This window comes from Columba livia, chromosome 1 (assembly GCF_036013475.1).
Source record: "Columba livia isolate bColLiv1 breed racing homer chromosome 1, bColLiv1.pat.W.v2, whole genome shotgun sequence".
Classification (NCBI taxonomy): domain Eukaryota; kingdom Metazoa; phylum Chordata; class Aves; order Columbiformes; family Columbidae; genus Columba; species Columba livia.
In genome coordinates this window covers 171,181,881-171,197,762 of record NC_088602.1, presented here as the reverse complement: position 1 = coordinate 171,197,762, position 15,882 = coordinate 171,181,881, and the positions used below count along the sequence as shown (strand labels likewise).

The following is a 15,882-nucleotide window of genomic DNA, read 5'->3' as shown; positions in this document are numbered from 1 at the left end:
CAAAGCAGTGAAGTGTTCAGGTGTCAGAGCTGACAAACTCCAATGGCAGCTGGACTCTGCTTGTATGGAACTTCCACAGGAGGATCTCAAAGGGCTTTGCAATCACCAAGCAATCATGCTCTGCACAGTCTTAGGAGCCGAGTAACGAGAATTCTTGCCTTTACGCAGACCGAGCAGTAATCATCAGGCTGGTACCCAAGGAATGACCTGGGCACGTCAGCGAAAGGCACTTGTGCAGTGAAGAGCCACGTGCCCCAGCATCTCACGGCTCCCCCCGCACTGACCCACACCCCTGTCCGCTGAGCCTTGTCACAGGAGGAATGGCTGGAAACCCTCACCACGGGCTTGCCGTCTGCCAACGTGACAGGGCTGCGCTGGGAGCACCGTGGGATACAGATACCACATCACCACCCCCGAGGGGTCGATAACGACCGAGAAGCTGTCTCCCGTCTTTAAGCCGCTGATGGTCTTCCCGCTGTACACATCTTGCACCTGGAAGAGAGAGATGGGGGCTACCAGGATTTCCACAGATCTTCCATCTTGAGGTCCAGCCGTGGTCACCGAGGTGGCATGGCAGGACAGGGCACAGGAGTGGCCAACAGGAGGGAGACCCAATGGGTGGCTGCCCCTTTGTCCTGAAGGCAGGGAGTGGGAGTCCTTCCCCCCAGAAAATGCAACAAGGTGTCAACAAGGGAAGCTGTAAAAAGGGGCATCCAGGTTCCACAGGGCTGCCCCACCATGCAGGGTGCCAGTGGGGCTCACCTCATACACGGTGTCCTCGGGGAAGTGGAGCTTGGCCAGGCTGGTGTTGTAGACAAAGGGCATATCCGTCCTCCGGCTGAAGAAGACGAGGGCGCTGGCGCCCTGGGACAGCGGGCGCAGGAACACCTCGATGTGCGATTTCTCCTAGAGGTGGGAACGGGTGGGTGAGGCAGAGCTGCCGGGACCAGCGCTGGCCCATAGCTTCTGTTATAGTCAAATATGACTCAAAGAAATTTAGAATAACTTTTCTTAAAGATAAATGAACAAAACAGCGCTGGGCGGCCTGGGAGTCACTGCTCTACCTAAAGGCACACAGATTGGTTACAGAAAAAAAAGTGTTTATATACCGTCTGCAAGTACATGCCCCTCAATCTTCTTTCGGATTGGTTAGATGGGTTGCTATGCTGTCAATCAGTCTTCCCCGCACAGCGACGCACATCCCCCTCCCCATAAGCACACAACAACTTTCCCGCCAAAACTTGCAAAGCAGGGTGTGCAACGGCTTTCCCGCCAAAACTTGCAAAAACAGAATGTAACAAACTATGGCGGTTTAACATTTACACAACTCAGTGAATCGTCAACTACTAACATATTCCTAGTTTGATTAGCAAATCTACTTTAGTTATGCAATCTATAACAGCTTCTGACTTTGCCCTGTGGGGCTGCTACACCAGCAGGTCCCCAGTTCCCACAGCTCCTGCTCATGTTTCCCTGCTTCACCTCTGTCCTGGTTTTGTGAAAAACAAGTTTCTCTTTTAGTGAATTTCCCTGTCAGCTAAAGCCATCTTACTAACTGCACTTTCCTGAAAGCTAGATACATGTTTTGGTAGACATAGCAATGGAATGCAAGGTCATTATAAGGATGGATGCATGTCCCGCGAGAGCAGTGAACTGAAACAGATGACCAAAAACTGACCAACTAAATATTCCATCCCATTCATGTGATACTTCATATAAAAGTGGGAGATCACGAGGATCTTGTCTCTTTTCTTATGGCCGACATTAGGAGAGGACCTTGCTAGTCGTCCCTGAAAACTGAGGCCTAGTGACAGACTGAATCCAGTTCCGGTTGGCTGGAGAGTCCAGTCCAGGACTTCAGTGTGCCAGCCCCTCATCTGCTGGAGCAGTTGATGAGACTTTCAAGATTGGTTTTCTGTATTTTGTATTATTTTCTCTATTTTATTAGTAGCATTAGTAAAACATTTTTAATTTTTCCAACTCTCTTCTCTCGGTCTTTCTTTCCCTCTCAATCTCCTGTCCTTAGTGGGAATGGTGGAATTTTTAAAGGAACTGGCAAGTAAAATCTAAGAGGCTGCTCCTGAGCATGTGCAGATTAAAATCCCCATTTCTCCTTTCAAAGAGTTATATTTGCTGTTTTTGCGGTAAGTTGGCAAGGGCACGCCTTGGCTAAAATGCAAGTCATACTGAAAATCAGGGTATGTTAGAGCTTTTCAGAGAAAATTTTCTGGGATCTTTAACATGGGCAGAATAACTTTTCCAAGAAGGAGGTTTAAGGAAATTGTTGGGCTGCTCTAACTGAAGCTTTCAACCAAAACAAATAGAAGAGCCCAGCTTGAAGTAAAATCTCAGCATTCAAGATTTCAGCCTGATGATATGAAAGTAAAAGACCTTGTTTGCAGTTGCTTTTATCTGTTGGTGTAATCAAGCTGCCTTAATCTGTAGCCGCTCTTCCAATAAATCTGTATAAAAGAAATAAGCAAGCTATATGGAATAGGACTCAATTTTTCATTTATGCCCAAGCAGAAGATGCAGGCTTCCTTGAGAAGCAATCAGCATTCTTTTCTCTTTCCTCAGCCTTCTGTCTGCCTATAAACTCTTTTTATTGGTTATGCAGGGCTGCTGTCTTTCCTGTAGCAAGTCAGATGTGGATATTTCTCAAGCTCCTTGAGCTCTGTGGTCGCTCATTTGAAGTCAACCATCCTGTTTTGAAGGATGGTGCCACCTTGCTTTACTGAGGATCTGGGACAGATCTGTTCTGAATCCTCAGAAGTTTGTGCTGACATTTACAAGGGCTCCCAGGCTTTTGGAATACATATGGCTGGTTTTGTATCTTTAAAAAATAATCAGAAAACACTTGCTGGAGTGTTGTTTTTTTTAGGGTATGTCAAGTCATAAACACTTGTTGTAGCGACCACACCGTAGCTGGAATGATGTCTGTACCTCGTATCCTGGGCAGCTTCACTGTGAGCGTGTTTTCACCTTTGCATTGGTGTGGATTGGAAGTCAGCACCCTGTCAGTTTCTGTGCCTCCTTTGAAAGGCAGAACATTTTTTTGGTAAAAGGCTGGAGGGTGAAATATCTCGGAACAGCTTCAGTCAGTGGCAGCGCCGAGGGCTGGCCCTGCGGTGCGACCTGGGCTCTGGCTTCTGCGCCCGTGCTGGAGGAGCCAGGTCCTGCACCGCTGTTACTAACTGGCTGCTACGCAAGGCACGTGGCTTCATAAGCTGCCAGTTAGTACATATGGATGCTTTTATATAGCCTAATTCAGCCTTCCTTTTAATCTGCTTTCATACGAAGTAATCTTTGGCGGTACAGGCTGCAAGAGAGCTGAACTCCTCCTTGGTGTTTGTGTAAAAATCAAGATCAGTGGTGCCACTTAAGTGATTTTTAAATGGAAATGACTGGTTAACATTGTCTGGGTTTGGCTTCCGTCTGTCCAAATTTATGAAGAACCTCTGATATCTCAAGATAACTTAGTCCCAGGGACGTCTCCATGGAAACAGGATCTTTGTTTTCTGAAATTTAAGGCTTTCTGGATTTATACTCCCGACAAAACACACGCACAAATGAGTCTGGGGACAGAGGGTAAGGAGCTGGGGACCCATGAAAGGTGTTTGTAGCAGTTTGAGGATGATATAAAGTGTCATTGGGCCCTGTGGCTGCTCCACTGCCTCTCATGGAAGAACACAGAGGGCTTTCAGCCAAGGACCCGGCACGCACCTCTTGATGTTGCAGGCTGATGAGAAGCCGCCCGTTGAAACCTGCAGGGCAGATGAGGCAGAAGATTAAAGTTCCTCCCTCGGGGGAGATGTTTGCAGCACCCGTTTCTCAGGGGTGGGTGCAGAGGCGCGTGGCAGCTGCCGCTCGGCTGCCCCCAGCCCCGAAGCTCAGGGCCTGGCGCTCTGGGACACAAACAAGAGTCACCAACGAGTTTGCACATGGCGTGCGCACTCTGAAAGCTTTTTGGTGGCAAATGTTGTTGTTCACTGACTGCTCGTGTGATCTGCAGCCTTTCCGTCCCCACCGCGCTCCCACACGAAAGCTCCGGCACCGCGTGGGTCTGAGCGGGCGCCGCTGGCCTGAGGGTCTGAAGCTGCTTCCCTGGGGCACCTGGGCAGGGGACGCAGCGCGGTCAACAGCAGCTCACGCTCAGGCCACAGGCTGCAGGAGACAGCTTGGCCACGGCTGGCAGCTTTTTCCCCGACTGCCGTTCCTCTGGGCAGCAAGGCACGCTTGTTTCCACAGGCAGACTCGGGTGGTGGGATCTGTCTTACATGAAGCTGTCATCACAGGAGGTGCCATTTGCTGTCTAATTTACAGGACTTGCTCAGCAAAACAGGTAACTTTAGACATAGCTGTTGAATCTTTGATTCCAACTACAAAGGTTATCCCAGATATCAGGCCTTAGTTCAACACAGTGATGACAAAAAAACCTTTGGACTTTGCAATAGGCAATAAAGAGCATAAAGCAATTGAGGGTTTGTCTTAGGCCTTTCCCTCTTTCTGGATATGAACCGATGTGTCTTATCTTGCAGTAACACAAGTCAGATGGGAGCTTCAGAAAGGCATTAATTCACATACGTAGTGCCTGCATCCAGTACATGGGAGGACTAAGGTTTGCCATCTCCATAGGTGACGCGGCTTTCAAAATTTCCAAGTTTTCACTTTTTTAAGCAACCCAACATTTTGTAAAGTGTCCCATTTGTTTGGCCACGCAGCTGTCCCTGTGGGACCTGGGAACGGGCTGAGTTTGGACACTGCTGCTCCTCTGTACCTGGGGAGGTTGCTTGCACTGAGGAGCTCGGTGCTTCGCCGTCGGGAGGAAGGGAGCTGGGCCAGCCCACTGGAGGCCCCGACGTCTCCCGTGTCATTTCTCTCCCACTCACAACCCTCACGTTTTCGGGCACCATCCATTCAGTCTTCAGGCCATCTCATAAAACACAGAGCAAGATACTTTCTGGTTCCTTCCTCCCTCCTGTGGAAAGATCACTACTTACAAATGCCTCCTGGGTAAAGGAGGGCTGGTGGTTTTTTTAAATGCAATTTTTCTTAACACAAAACCACAATTAACGTAGCTGTAGAAAATATAAAAATGAACACAGACAAATAAGCTCGTTATGCACAGTTGCTATGAGACAGTAGCAACTGCTATTGGCAAAAGAAACCTACAAATCATTTGTGGTGGAGTATCAAAGGTAACCAACTAACTAAACACTAAACCTAGTCAGATCTTGCCTGCATTTTCATAATTTCTAATTTCTGTTTCACTCCATATGCTCCCACTGTTATTAATCAAACTGTGAGCATGACTGAGCCAATGTTGCAAACCAAAACAGTTATTTGTGGGTTTCCTATCCATAAAAAAAAAAAAAAAAGAAATATACATTCTGGTTTCCAATGCACATTCGGATTTGTGAAGTATAGACTATCGTTAGGAGCATCACACAGAAATCAAACATAACAACCTGTTTCACTGTCAGAGTAACACAGAACAATCTTCTGCTTCCAGCACACTGATAAAAACTCCTAAACGCTGACTTGTATTCAAGCCATAGTTTATACTGACCGAAAAAGTGCAGATAAGACCATGAAAAATTGCCAATGAGAGCTTGACACTGCGTTATTCATTAAAATAGCAAAATAATGAACTCTGTACTCTAACCACAAGCACACCACGCTATTGGAAATTATTAGCAGAGGTTTTATATCATCAAAACTGTATGTTTGAGTATTTTCATTTTGAGTGGATCAACAACCATTTGGGTAAAAAGTGCTGGGACAACCGCACACTTTATTTTTGCTGTTAAAGTTATTTACAGTTTCCTAATTGAATCGCTGCAAGTTCCTCTGCTCGTCATCTGCTGCTGCCTTAATGGTAAATTATCACTGAAACCTGAAATCTGACAACTTCTATGAGACAACATCACCCAAGGCTATTCTGTCTGCTCCTCAGTGCCATAAGCAAAGGAGAAAAATGCAATTCTCTTTCTAGCTAGATTATCTTCCTTTCATTATTATCTTTCTTCTATTTTTTTTTAATTCATAAATAACTGACTTGTCATCTAAGTGCATGGGTCATGAAAATTGGTGTGAGAGAAACCGCTTGATCACCTCTAAGCATCCAGACATCTGCTCAAGCCAGTCCATGGAGTACAGGACCATCCAGCTCTGTCTCCTTAGACCTCTCAGTAGAGCTGTTTGAAATGTGGTGGGCACTGAGAAGCCAACAAACTCCCAGACTACTTGGCAAACATACTTCAGCTCTTGTTGGCTCCCCCACGCTGTACTTGCTAAGAGTCCTCTCTGTCTCTTCATCCAGGCTGTTAATAAATAAGCTAAACTTTATCAGCCCCATATGGATATGTAGGGACATCACTAGTGACCAGCCACCAGTTGGACTCTACCACTGATCCCAGCTCCTTAAACCTCACGGTCTGAACAGTTGTCCACCCACTTTACTGTCTACCTTGCCAGTCTGTGTCTCATTGATTTAGCTACGAGGATACTGTGGGAGATGGTGTTAAAGGCTTTGCCAAAGTCAAGATAACAAATGACTTGCACTGTCCTCACGCTTTGAGGAGGCTGCCCTTGAAGATCAACCAGCTCTCCGGGACATCTCTCTTTGGGATCCTGCCAAGCAGATCTCTGAGAGCATCTTCCTTAGTTGTCTCATTGATCGCCTGTGTCAATATTGTCCTCAGCACGCTCCAGAAACCACCTGGATTGTGCACTGCCATGTAGTGCATCTCTATTGAAGTGCGCAGTGAGTCCCAAGGCCTGTAACCACTGATCAGCTGGTCTGTGGCGAGTAGCTACCACAACATCGCCCATGTTGCTTTGTATGATTTTTAAAGTCTCAGGTCACCCTTTTAGGCTAATTTCTGTAACAAATGCTTTCAGTACAGGAAAGCTTGGCCTAACCTGAGCTTTCTCAAGGGCCAATGGAACAAATCCTCAGCCCTGCAAACAGAAACCTGGATGATCTGCGTTTAGGAGCTGCTTCTCCCTTGACTTCTCTGTACAAACAAGAAGGCAACATGGATTCAAACCAACTCTGTCAGTGTCGCCCCACAAGAATGCAGCAAGTCTGAATTGCTTGTTGTGAACTGCGATCCCACCTCGGCTGTGAGAGAGGGCACCCAGTGGTCTGGTCCTCACCCAGCCCTGTCCCACCGAGGCCACCACTGCAGAACCTGCCACTGCAGCAGGGACACAGAGGCCTCTGAGCTCTGGCCTCGCAGGAGGAGGAGAAAGAGGAGGGATGACCCCCATCACCACACCCCAAGGCTGAGCAGAGCAGAGCAGAGCAGAGGAGGAGCTTTGGGTTTGATCAAAGGCCAGCAATTGCAGGGGAAGAGGAGCAGGAACACAGAAAAAGAGCGTAGGGAAGAGGAGAAAGCAAGGAGAAGAGGGCAGCTGCCTGGGGAGGGAAGTGGGAGAGGAGGAGAGAAGGGCAAAAGGAGGCAGAGACAGTCTTGGGTCCAAAGAGAAAGACCAAGGAGGAGACAGGCTAGGAAATGGCATTGCTCCTTTGGCTGGGGTCCCAGCTGTCATCCTACTTGAGCAACGTCTCTATACTGGCAGTTTTTCTTACGGTCTTTACTTTAGTTCTTGACTTCACGAAGCGCAGGAGGAAGTGGAGCCGTTACCCGCCGGGCCCAACGTCGCTGCCGTTCATTGGGACCATGCTGTCTGTTGACTTCCAAAACCCCCACCTCTCCTTCAACAAGGTGAGTGCTGGCCCCCGCAGATAAACCACGTGGGTTTTGTGCTTCCGTTTGCAAATTCTAAGGGCCTTTTCTATAGGAAGGCACTGTTCAGCTGTCAGTCCAAAATCTGCCCAATGCAGAAACTAAAGATAGCGTTTCGATGATTTGCTTACACGCTCCCGAGCCCTTTGTTCAGTGCTACTGACTGGCAGGGGAGTTGTGACCTGCCTGCCCGGCAGTCCGTGTTCAGTCAAGGTCTTGTCTGCCCGGAGGAGGCTCCATGGGAGGCTCCCAGGGTGAGCGTTCGGCTGACAGGCTCACCTGTGCACCCATCCTGCTGGCAGCGTTTGTCTTACAGATCACAATAGACGCAGGGTGTGTGCCAGTTACCTGTCTTGCTAGATGTGTAACGCTCCTTTTAGGGAGAAACCTCTTGCAACCTGTTTCTGGAAACCGGGCTCTGGGTAGATCTTTAGAGACAAATGCGTATTAAAAAAAATTACATATCATCTTATCATCAGTACTTCCTTCTAACAGAAGCAGACTGACTCAAAACTTGACTAGTCTTTCAGATCAAAATAAATACAAGTATTAGGAAATAATTTGTTGTTGAGCATGCAGGTCCTTGACCTTGTGTTGTCAGACAAAATCCAAAATACTTGCACAGAGCTCATGGCCACAGTTTGGCCAGGACAGGCGCTTTCTAAGTCTTTCCACTCACAGAGCACTGATCTCTGCTTCAGCTGCTTTTTAGCCCCACTCTGAGCTGCCGCACTGCAAAGGTGAAAGAGCACCTGAAGGTCTCCTAATCAAAGCACCTCAAAAATCATTTAAAAATAAGGGCACTAAGGAAGGATATGGTGATATTTTTCATGTTACACTCAACTCATTTTCAGGGATGTACTTTTTTATCTTGGCAGCTTCAAAAGAAGTTTGGAAATGTCTTCAATCTCCAGAACTGCTGGACCAACGTGGTGGTACTGAACGGGTATAAAGCAGTGAAGGAAGCCCTGGTCCACAGATCGGAGGACTTTTCTGACCGGCCGTATGTGCCTGTGTATGAACAGCTGGGCTACGGAAGTAAATCTGAAGGCAAGTCCCTTGGAAATGGACAATCCCTGCTGACACTAGCACAGGGGACACTGGGGAGATGGAAGATTTTGTGATGCCACCTTCTCATGGCCTTCCAGTCAACCTCCTTGTATGTCTTGTCACCCTTTGGTGGTGACAAAGTCAGATTTTATGAAAAGGGGGCTCCCTTTAGTGGTTGTTAGAAACTGTTAGAGGTCCAGGTGCTAGCACACAGCTCTTCACCAGCGTTAGGACACCGAGTGGTACAACTTTCCTGCCAGCACTGGAGCTGGTAGTGCCCAGCGCCCAGTGATTAGTGCCTATGCTCACACACTATGTGCATGTCGTTGTCATCACAGACAAAAATGGTAACTTCTTTCCAAGACAGAATCCAGCCCACAACCTCTCATCTTCAGCTCCTGTGCGGTGGCACGAGCTGCTGCCCAGTTCACACAAGCTAAGGGCACAACACTGAAGGGTTGGGCGGAGCGATTCCTTTATCCTTAGCAGCACTTGTTGCTCTCCCTGAACCCCCCCCTCTACCTTCACCAGCCATGCACATGCTTTAGAAGGTGCAGTAATCCATTTGTAGAACAGCTGTATGAACAAGCCGTACAAGATCAGACTCCTTCATCTACCCAAGCAGACCTGTACCTCCAAACTCACATTTGATATTCTCTAGTGATTCTCCAGTTGCTTGACATACGGGGTCAGAGCTCCTGACATTTCTTGCTCATCTGTAATTCCAGGAATTGTTATGGCGAGATACGGACACGTCTGGAAGGAACTGAGGAGATTCACGCTCTCTACCTTGAGGAACTTTGGGATGGGAAAGAAATCCTTGGAGGAGCAAGTGAAGGAGGAAGCGGGATTTCTGTGCTCTGCAATCAGTTCTGAAGAAGGTTGGTCACATCCAGAGGGAAGGGAAAATCAGAGAAAAGGCAATAGAGTGATGCAGAGAGAAGCAATACTGCAGCCACTCTCGTTTGCACGCAGTGCTCTCTTCCTAAGCCAGCGCAGTTTTCTAGTCTATATGCATTAGTGACCTGGCTCTACTTTGAAGCCACTTTACACAGTGGGGCTACTTTAACATTAATCCATTTGAAACAGGAAACAAAAAGGAAATAAATAGAAATAAGGAGGTAAAATATAATTATTCCCAGAGCTGGATTACTATCACCTTTATGAAGTCTTGGGAAACATATTGATATTATCACTTGCCATAAAAGTGCAGCTGAGAGTTTTCACAGCACATTGCCTGTCATCTAGACACAAAGCAAAGTGTTATCTGTCAAGTTACAGAACAACCCTGCAACTCAGCTTTTCTTGGGAGTTTTCTCCTTTAAACAAGGACACACCAAGTAGCGGGAGGAGATGAGATGATCTTTACTCTCTAGAATGATGCATTTGTACTTTGAGTGGTTTGTGGGCTTTTTCTCTTAAAGGCACCAAGGAGGCATCTGTATGTTCTCGCTGCTGACAGCTGGGGTCCAACAGCTCAGTGTTGCTTTGCTCCATTGCTTGGTCTCCATCTCCATTTTTAGGTCGGCCTTTCGATTTACGTTTTCTTGTAAACAATGCAGTCTGCAATGTGATCTGCACCACCATCTATGGAAAGCGTTTCGACTACGGTGATGAGACATTCAAGAAGCTGTTACATTTGTTTGAAAAATTCCTGAAGGAAGAAACTGGATTCCTGACTCAGGTAAACCAAAAGCATAATACGTTCTGTAAGTAGCTGCCCTCTGTTGCTTGAGAGCATTGTGATTTCATTTTCTTTTTGCATCACATAATATCTTCTCTGTCTCTCTGGTTCTGACATCCCAGCTTCTTAATGTGGTGCCCACTTTGTTGCACATCCCTGGACTGCTACAGAAAGTCTTTCGAGGGCAAAAGGAGTTCATGGACTTCACAGACATGCTCGTACATAAGCACATGGAGACTTGGAACCCTGCTTACACCCGAGATTTCACCGATGAGTTTTTAAAGGAAATGAAGAAGGTAGGGTGACACCAGCAGAACCTCAGCGTCCAGGAGCAATTCCTTTGCCTGATTAAGCTTGTTGATAGAAGCTTACTTCCTCATAAAGCTGTATAAAACCTCTTACTTCTTTCCTACTTTTTCATTCCACATTGAATCTTGAGAAGGAGGCTGTGAACTTCTTAATGCTGTAACCTCCTTTATTGTCTGAAGAGACCATATTATCTGCTGATGTCCTTGTTCTCCTTTTCTATCTTCATGTTCCCCTCAGAGTCTAACAACTTGCTTCTTTCCAGCCTATGTCATTTTGAAGGCATTTAAAAGGCAATAATTGAGAATTCACTAATTTCTAAGTTTGCACCAGGGGACAAGTCAACACACAAGATTCTGTGTATGTCACTGCCTTAGTGACAAATGATTCAAAATCAGTTACAAAACTACAGAAACAGACAGGCTTTTTGGTATCGTTGTCCAGTCCACAGCCTGCCTTTAAACCGAGTTATGGCTTGGAAAGTCGGCATCTCCTTCAGGATGTGTCTCTTAGAGTTGCTTGCCAACAACTAGTTCCCTATAGATCAGACAAAGGCCTAAATCTGAACCTCACTGAATTTAAAAGGCATCTTTGATTCAGTCACACACAAAGTCAGTATAAAATCAAAGGCACGTGCGTCAGCCCATCCATCCACCATATGTTTCTGCATATGGATTCACTAAATTTCAAGTGACAGATGTCCAATAGTAGCAAATTCTGCCTGCAAATTGCTTCCGCCATCTGAGTCCTCAGGCCGGGCTGCTGTGCTGCACAACGAGCCCTGCTGTGCTGCATAACCAACCCTGCTGTGCCGCGGGCACCAGGCACCTCCAGTCCATACATGAGCCCCACAGCTCACAGGGACAGAGCAACGTCATCTGTGTTGCTCTGCACTGAGCAGCACTATTTGGGGGTGGATGTGAGCCCGACCAACTCACCTCTCTCTTCTGTTCACTGAAGTCCCCTGCTAAATCCCTCTACTGGGTTAACTTTGGTCAGGTCAGCCCCACAGCTCCCTTGACAGACATCTTTTATTGGGATACCAGTTGAGTCTTAAATGCCTTATTAATTGCTATCCATATTCCAACAGCATCAAAATATACAGAATAACTTAACAGAAGCTAGTCCCTAGGAAAGAAAAGTATAAAGAGGATTACAAAAGACAAGCAGATGAACTCATGCAGAGCGCTTGTCAAAGCTCATATGCTAGCAAATTTGAGCTCAATTAGCATTTGGATGAGAGACCAGTTTTGCTGAAATTGGTGTTGCAGACTTAATAGGCACCTGTGATACCCTGATTTTTTTTTTCCCCCAACTGTAAGAAAACAGGAGGGCAGAGGCAGCGAGAATCTGTAATGCATAGCTATAGATAACCCCCTCAAAATACTGTTAATTTTGCATTTGCCACACCAGTGCAGCCTCCTCTCTACTGTGTGGGATTTATGATCCGATCAAACTTGAATAACTGTGTTCCACCTCCTCTGGGGGAGAACATTACGGCTTGTGCAGGGGCCTGCTGTCTGCTGGAGTGGAGAGCACAAGGCGTTCACTTCTGTCCTGAAGGTGGGTGTAGCGTTCATCCCTCAGGATACAGGAGGCGACTGATGACCTTCAAGTACAGGAGATAACGGAGTCTCCAAGGTACATCAGTCATACGCAGACCTGTGTTCTGCTCTGCTCTCCCAATGAACTTCTTGGTCAGCAAAAACAGATCTGGTGCTTCTCAGAACTTCCCTGGCACAATCATCTTCTTTCCCAGCAAGTGCCCCAGCTCCAGTCACCTCCTTGTTTGCTCTCTGCAGGGCAAGGCTGCTGAAGAGAGCGGTTTCAACTATAACAACCTTCGTCTGGTGACCACAGACTTGTTTGGAGCTGGGACTGAGGCCACCTCCACCACCCTCCGCTGGGCAGTTCTGTACATGATTCTCCACCCAGAAATACAGAGTAAGTGAGAGGACAGAGGTGGGGTGTGTCACCTTCAACCCTCATTCTTCTGTGAGGAGATTGAACATCTGCTGTCTGCAGTTTGGGTTGGTGGCAATGAGGAACAGCTTTGGCAATTGTTGGTCTGGCAGAAACCAGGAGAAACACTTACAGGGCAGGGACTGATGGCAGCGGAGAAGCCCTGGCAAAAACACTGGAATTGGAAGGGCAAGTTTGCTCTTGATTTCATTTTGAAGGCTACTTGGGGGCTTTCAGTGGCCAGAGTACCCTCTTTCTAGCATTTGGAATAGATGCTAATCTGTTTTAATTCTCCAGTGCTGCATGGCCAGATACCCTTTCAGCTGCATAGAGGATGGGTAAGGTAGCATGTTGAGTGACATTAAAGGCATAAAGAATAGTTATACAGATGGCTCCCAGCAACTGAAAACAAATGCATTCCTCTCTAGTTTGTCTTCCTTTCTCTAATTGCTTGTACTGCTCTCACCCAGTGTCTACAATCTCATGCTGCCAAGCTTTCTACAGCTTGTACCAGCCCCTTCTGTTTATCTGAGGGTGCTCTAATTCCTTCGCTGTGCTGCTTTCAGGTAAGGTCCAAGCAGAGATTGATAAGGTGATTGGCAGAGAGAGATCACCCACCATGGAGGACCAAGTGAGCATGCCCTACACCAACGCTGTGATCCATGAAGTGCAACGCTGTGGAGATGTCGTTCCCCTTGGAGTACCACATAGGACATACCGGGACACTGAGTTGCAAGGCTTCTTCATTCCCAAGGTGACCGTGGCCAGATAGACAATTGCACATCCTCTCCCTGTGCAGATCCAGGCCTGGGGTGTGGGTGACCCCAGGCAACTCTGCTGCACTCTGTTGCACTCCCATCCCCAAGTCAGAATCACTGGCGAGCACTGAAGCAGAACACTTTGAAGTGCTGAGGCCAGGCAGACGGTCACATTTGTGCTCTAGGTTTGTACGGGTTGTGTGGGAACCCAGCTGCAGTGGCAGGTCAGTGCAAAGGTTCACTTTCCTCTCAATGGGCTGTGACACCCACTGCCCTGCCTGTATTGGAAGGAGAAAGGCACCGAGCCTAAAGGGCTTTCTGGAGGCACACAGCACCAGCTTACTGGCTTTCCTGAGATGCCACTAGTTAAAACTCTAATCTCTGATGCCATTCAGATGCCACTGGCATTCACTCCACTGTCGCTGTGACAGCGGCTGCCCTGGCAGCACTGGTAGCAATGCAAGACTGTTTTGTTTGGTTTGGTTTTAGCTTTGTGATATCTCCTCTAGCTTAGAACATTGACATGTGAAACAGGAGAGCTTTGCAATCTCCCCTGCCCCCTGTGAAAGCTGGGTTTTGAAGCCTTGTCAGTCAGCTTTTTCCCTCCAGCTATAAAACAAGTCCAGGAGGATCTGAGCAGCAGACGCTGTTTCCACTGTGTCGCCGTGAAACTGGCATTTGCACGGAATGTCCTTTGTGAGGATACGAATTGCAAGGGTTGAGATGCCTCAGAGCACAGGGCCGGCACCATCTGCCATTGGAAAAGTGCCCTGCTTTACCTCTAGTTTAAATAAGGCACACAAGAGGAGGTGGGTGTCTTATTCTGCAGCACCAAACAATGGTTGCTGTTAGATGGGAGATCTGGAGTAGAGAGGGACCAGCACTGGTCCATTGTGCCAAGATAATGCTGCTGTTCTCACACCAGTTGTTTCCTCTTGTGGAGGAGCGCAGGGGACGACGATCATCACCAACTTGTCTTCCGTGCTGAAGGATGAGACAGTCTGGGAGAAGCCAAATGAGTTTTACCCCGAACACTTCCTGGATACGAATGGGAAGTTTGTGAAACCAGAGGCCTTCCTGCCCTTCTCAGCAGGTAAATCTGAGGGGAGGATCCAGCTACAAGTCAGGGGCACAGCGAGAGGGGTGATCTGCTCCTTCCACAGTGATTCCAGTGTGGTTTAACATCCTTTTTCACTCCCTCTCTTGCAGGTCGCCGTGTCTGCCTGGGGGAACAGCTGGCCAGGATGGAGCTGTTTATTTTCTTTACCACTCTCCTGCAGAAATTCACCTTTGTTCTCCCTGAGGACCAGCCCAGGCCACGGGAGGATGGTCACTTTGCCTTGATAAGCTCCCCGCACCCGTACCTGGTGCAAGCAAGCCCAAGATAAGTGCACATCACTCTCCCTCCTCTTACAGACACCCACCAAAGCAAACCCTTGTCAGAAATGTTGCAGGATCATCCCAGGTTCCACTCAAGATCTCTCAAGTCTGCACAGATGTCCCCAGCTCTGTAAAGTAAGGATCTGGCCCAACAGATATAGTTTAGCTTCATTCCAGTCCTGAATCTTGAATCAGATAGCCACAGCAAGTTACAAATCAGGATCAGCTTTCCAGTACAAATACGTCTCATGGGCCAACTCTGCTTTACTTTGGGCTCTCATCGGTGGCAGCAGCAGTTCACTGAGCTCACAGCTACTGAGAGAATTGTTAGTCCTGAATGACTTTACTGAAATGCAAGTGTATCCTGGGTAAAAGACAACCCTGGGGTCATTTGTGAAATACAGAAGACAACATATTCCAAAAGAAATCCTGGTGTTTAGGTTTACCACCTTCCCAAACTAGGTCCCGAAAACTGCTTTTTTCTTTTTTGGCATTACATAAAGTCAGCTCTTGGGCAGGCCTGGAGCTCACAAAGGGACGGAGTTACACTGTTTGAAACAGCACAGCTGTAGATTTCGGAGCTACCTTTCTCTTTCTTCCTTCAATATTCCTGACAAATTGTTTTGCAAGGTGTTAGGATACATAGATATTTAGATTAGTAGTAACTACCATTTAACCACATAGCTGAAAAGACCACAGCATAAAGGAGCTTCTATGCATAATCACAGCTCAAGAAATCCGCATTCACATCTATCTTTCCAATACCAGTTTTGGAAGCTATGAAAGCTATTGAATTATGCAAATACTTAATACCATTGTTAAGATTTTTACTTCAGTGGGAGCTGCACATTTATGCTTTTCATCGATAAAACAATCCAAAAGAATAAAAGTGATCTGAAAAGTGTTCTTTGCCACCCTCTCCTCCTTGTGGTTCTCTCAGACCTGCCTCACATACTCCACAATTCTCTCCCTGCAGCCAACACCCCAT

The 15,882-nt window shown here is 47.2% G+C and overlaps 2 protein-coding genes across 2 annotated transcripts; one reads left to right on the top strand and one right to left on the bottom strand.

Annotated features, from left to right (window-relative positions):
• Window positions 1-112: 112 nt before the first annotated feature.
• Window positions 113-937, bottom strand: LOC135577280 (alpha-N-acetylgalactosaminidase-like). Its single transcript, XM_065045835.1, has 2 exons — window positions 763-937; window positions 113-492 (listed from the first exon to the last, which is right to left on the bottom strand). The coding sequence occupies exons 1-2, from the start codon at window positions 823-825 to the stop codon at window positions 310-312; spliced, it is 246 nt and encodes an 81-aa protein (XP_064901907.1). The 5' UTR covers window positions 826-937; the 3' UTR covers window positions 113-309.
• A 6,394-nt stretch (window positions 938-7,331) lies between these two features.
• LOC135575264 (cytochrome P450 2D14-like) lies at window positions 7,332-15,797 on the top strand. Its single transcript, XM_065045707.1, has 9 exons — window positions 7,332-7,733; window positions 8,633-8,804; window positions 9,533-9,685; window positions 10,328-10,488; window positions 10,611-10,784; window positions 12,597-12,738; window positions 13,323-13,510; window positions 14,466-14,607; window positions 14,724-15,797. Exons 1-9 carry the CDS (start codon window positions 7,521-7,523, stop codon window positions 14,900-14,902), a joined length of 1,524 nt encoding a protein of 507 aa, XP_064901779.1. The 5' UTR covers window positions 7,332-7,520; the 3' UTR covers window positions 14,903-15,797.
• Window positions 15,798-15,882: the final 85 nt, after the last annotated feature.